Raw genomic sequence first — 3,355 nt, 5'->3', positions numbered from 1 at the left:
TTTTGAAAGGCTTGGGGATACAAAAAAAGATGAGTGAATTTTCTTGTATCGGGTTGGACAGACCAGAGTGAGCTTAAGAGTTCATATCTTTAATTGATAAATGATTCTAGATCCTAGCCCCAACATTGTAAGGTCCTGAAAGACACGAAAATTGTGCATTTCGGGTCATTTCACGTGATTAAATTTGCCCATTAAATTCAATTCTCTTGATTTGCAGTCAACCGATGTGTGAGGGATGTAGAACCCTAAAAACTCGAAAATAAACTAAAACACGACAACCCATAAGTAAGTTGAGTAACAATTCTCAGACGACCGAGGAAACACGGCCATAATAGAACTCCCAAACTCGAAAATTTGTTTACGCAAGACCATGATCTTAAGAACCTAAGTGGTGTAGTATTACATACACTAGACTCGAGTAACTTACCAACCATAAGTCATCATGATTTGACTACGTAGTGAGGAGCATTAGTCCGCATTATTTGAACTAGAATGAACTTTAATCAAGCACTCTCGATTCTACGGACATCTGATTGATGCACCACCAATTTCTATGGGTTCGCTTTTGAGTTAGCTTTGTTGGCATTACTTTGACTGCATTCGACCAAACTATTTTAGTCAAGGCAAAATCAAAATATGATGAATCTATCTTTTTCGTTATATTCCAGCCATCTCGAGTAAAAATTTTGTAACCGGCTCCAAACGACATATTTGCGTAAAACCAACGTTATTTCGCATAAGGGTTCAAGAGGAGATTAGTTGGAAGGTGCTTAAAGCTTCTATAAATTGGACACCTCAACTGGAGCAAAGGACATCTACTACATCGAGTCCATAATAAGCCCATGATATATTATATATATATATATATATATTTATTTATTTATATATCTACTACACCAATCCGATCAGCTTCATTGACACCCCCTTTCCCTTTCAAATGACTTACTAAACGAGAAGAGAGCCTTCCATTACAGTAACAGCTTTACCTCGCAGCAGCACTCGTTGGTTCCGCTTGTTGAGCTGCAGGTGCAGTACTCCACCTCGAGGAGATGCCTGAGTTCATTGTATCATTAACTAACTCACTCCACTAAGATGGAGACGTATTTCACAGTTAATCCATATACAGAAAGACAAATTCTGCTCGAGAGACGGGGTGATTGGGAGGGAGATTACCGCATTTGCTATAAATTGATCCTTCCTGAGTTTCTCGCACCAATACGGTGCTAAGGCACAGTGTGCACTCCCACAGATAGGATCCTGGACACAGTTCAACATTAGAGAGTGCCTTGGAAAAGCCAGTTTAATGTATGTAATGCAAGCTACCTCATTAATTCCGAGCTTTGGACAGAAGAATCGACTGTAAAAATCGAAACTGGAATCTGGGGGAGCTACTGCTGTTATCAAAAGGCCATTTCCGGGATACTTTTCTATCTCATCAAACTGAGGCTGGAAATTTTCAACTTCTTCAGCTGATGAGAAAACAACCTGCAGAAAATGGATTTACCTTTACCTCGAGACCCCAAATACTATATAAAGAAATCAATAACACAGAGATTGAATTTTTTCCCAGCAGGTCTCCATTTGATACATTTTTGTTCATAAATAAGTAACTGCAAACTTTGGTATTACAGGCTGGGGAAATAAAACAAGGCAGAAGATTTACAAGGAGGTCATCTGCTGCTGTCATCTTCATATCGATAACCGAGGTGCCATTCAATGCTTTGGAGATTAATGCCCACTGGCCACCACTGTAATCCGAAACTGGGACCATCGGAAAATCCAGCTCAATAAAGAAACGGGCAGCTTCCCCATTCTGGGTAACTGAGATGCAAGGAGTCTTGATCTCAGGTACCCTTTTAGCAGTTAGAATCCCCGATAAGGTCTCAAACTCGATAACATCGGAATCTACGCTAGCAGATGAGAAAAGAGAGTGAGCAGCAGCTAGAGTCGCATGACCGCATAGCTCGACCTGAGAGCAGCACAAGTAAATTATGACTTAACACTCTCCAACTTGAAGTTATTGATAAGTCACAAGTAAATGTGTATGCCGGGTCGATTGAACAGATTCCAAATGAAATTCTAAAGCAACAGCGGAAATTAGCAGAAGCTGAATATCTTCGTTTAAAGACTGATTCGTCGACTACTTAACTGGCAGATCTCATCTTCCAATAGAAAGTTTGACCCGACCAACAATAACAACAGAGCAAGGAACACAGCATCAAGAATCCCCAATCCTGCTGCTATGTCGGGTCTCATTAAAATCGAACAAGCAAGCACGGAATACAAAGAACAGGAGCAGCAATCAACATAACCAAGACACAGTCGAATGATAAAATAGTGAAGCAGAAGCAACCTCGGCGACGGGGGTGAACCACCGGAGACCGAACCTTGCCGGGCCCGATGTGCGAGTGACGTAACAGGTCTCGGAGATGTTGAACTCGGTGGCCACCGCCTGCAGCCAGTCGTCGGCCTTCTCCTCCTCCAGGAAGCACACTGCCGCCGGGTTCCCCTTGAATGGGGAGTCAGTGAAGGCGTCCACCTGTCAACCCCACCCCCAGTATCAATAAAGATCCACAGACAGATAATCAGCATGCAGTCAAGAGATGGAAGCAAAGCGTACCACTGAGTATCGGACCAACGATTTAGCCATTTACAGATGCCTGAAGGTGAGAAGGAAGACGGGCAATAATACAAATGTAAGTCAGAGGCAGGCAGCCGCCACGCCACTCATCTCTTGCTGCAGAGTCCCATGCTTTGTCCACTAGTGGTTGGCAAAAAGACCACGTAACCAAACCGAATCACCGAACTGAGTCAAACTGACCCCAAAAAAAAAAAAAAACAAAACAAAAAATGTCGAACAGTCCAACAAACCGGTTCTCTAACGATGGGTATTGTGAGATATTTTCGATATCTTCCAGGATTAGTCGATAATATCTCAGGATTTACATTGTATTATATTTTTTATTGTAATCCCTCATATTAGGTATTTTCTGGATACTTTCCTAGAGTTACTTTAGTTTCCTATTGAGCTGTAGGATTGTTCTGTATTTCTTATAATTCTTGGAACGTCAATGGCGGAATGTTGAATACAATTCTCAATTTTCACATGGTATCAGAGCACCACTGAGATCGAAAATTTATTTGAGATAGGATGATGAGGAATGAAGACAAAGTTGAAGGCTCTGGGAAAGGGATGCATACTTCAGCAATATTCAGGATTGGAGTTTCAGATTCGACAGGTTTGCAAATCACTTCCTATCTTCTTAATGGAGATAACTATTTGACATGGTCGAGAGCAATGAGAATTGCGCTCACGGCCAAAGGAAAATTGGGGTTCGTGGAAGGCAAAGTCCCG

General features: G+C 41.8%; 1 protein-coding gene across 1 annotated transcript; it reads right to left on the bottom strand.

Annotated features, from left to right (window-relative positions):
* Positions 1 to 755: 755 nt before the first annotated feature.
* Positions 756 to 2,780, bottom strand: LOC116211938 (uncharacterized isomerase BH0283-like). Its single transcript, XM_031546486.1, has 6 exons — positions 2,621 to 2,780; positions 2,354 to 2,539; positions 1,664 to 1,969; positions 1,324 to 1,485; positions 1,174 to 1,257; positions 756 to 1,053 (listed from the first exon to the last, which is right to left on the bottom strand). The coding sequence occupies exons 1-6, from the start codon at positions 2,648 to 2,650 to the stop codon at positions 946 to 948; spliced, it is 876 nt and encodes a 291-aa protein (XP_031402346.1). The 5' UTR covers positions 2,651 to 2,780; the 3' UTR covers positions 756 to 945.
* Between the last annotated feature and the right edge of the window lie 575 nt (positions 2,781 to 3,355).

Source organism: Punica granatum, chromosome 6 (assembly GCF_007655135.1).
Source record: "Punica granatum isolate Tunisia-2019 chromosome 6, ASM765513v2, whole genome shotgun sequence".
Lineage (NCBI taxonomy): Eukaryota > Viridiplantae > Streptophyta > Magnoliopsida > Myrtales > Lythraceae > Punica > Punica granatum.
The sequence above is the reverse complement of the archived record's forward strand: the minus strand, read 5'-3'. Positions and strand labels throughout refer to the sequence as shown.

Excerpts from the sequence above, each read along its gene's own strand:
- LOC116211938 (XM_031546486.1), bottom strand. The coding sequence starts at position 2,650 with ATGGCTAAATCGTTGGTCCGATACTCAGTG. Across the intron at positions 1,970-2,353 it reads GGTTCACCCCCGTCGCCGAG|GTCGAGCTATGCGGTCATGC; the intron begins GTTGCTTCTGCT and ends TGCTGCTCTCAG. Across the intron at positions 1,258-1,323 it reads CAAAGCTCGGAATTAATGAG|GATCCTATCTGTGGGAGTGC; the intron begins GTAGCTTGCATT and ends AACTGTGTCCAG.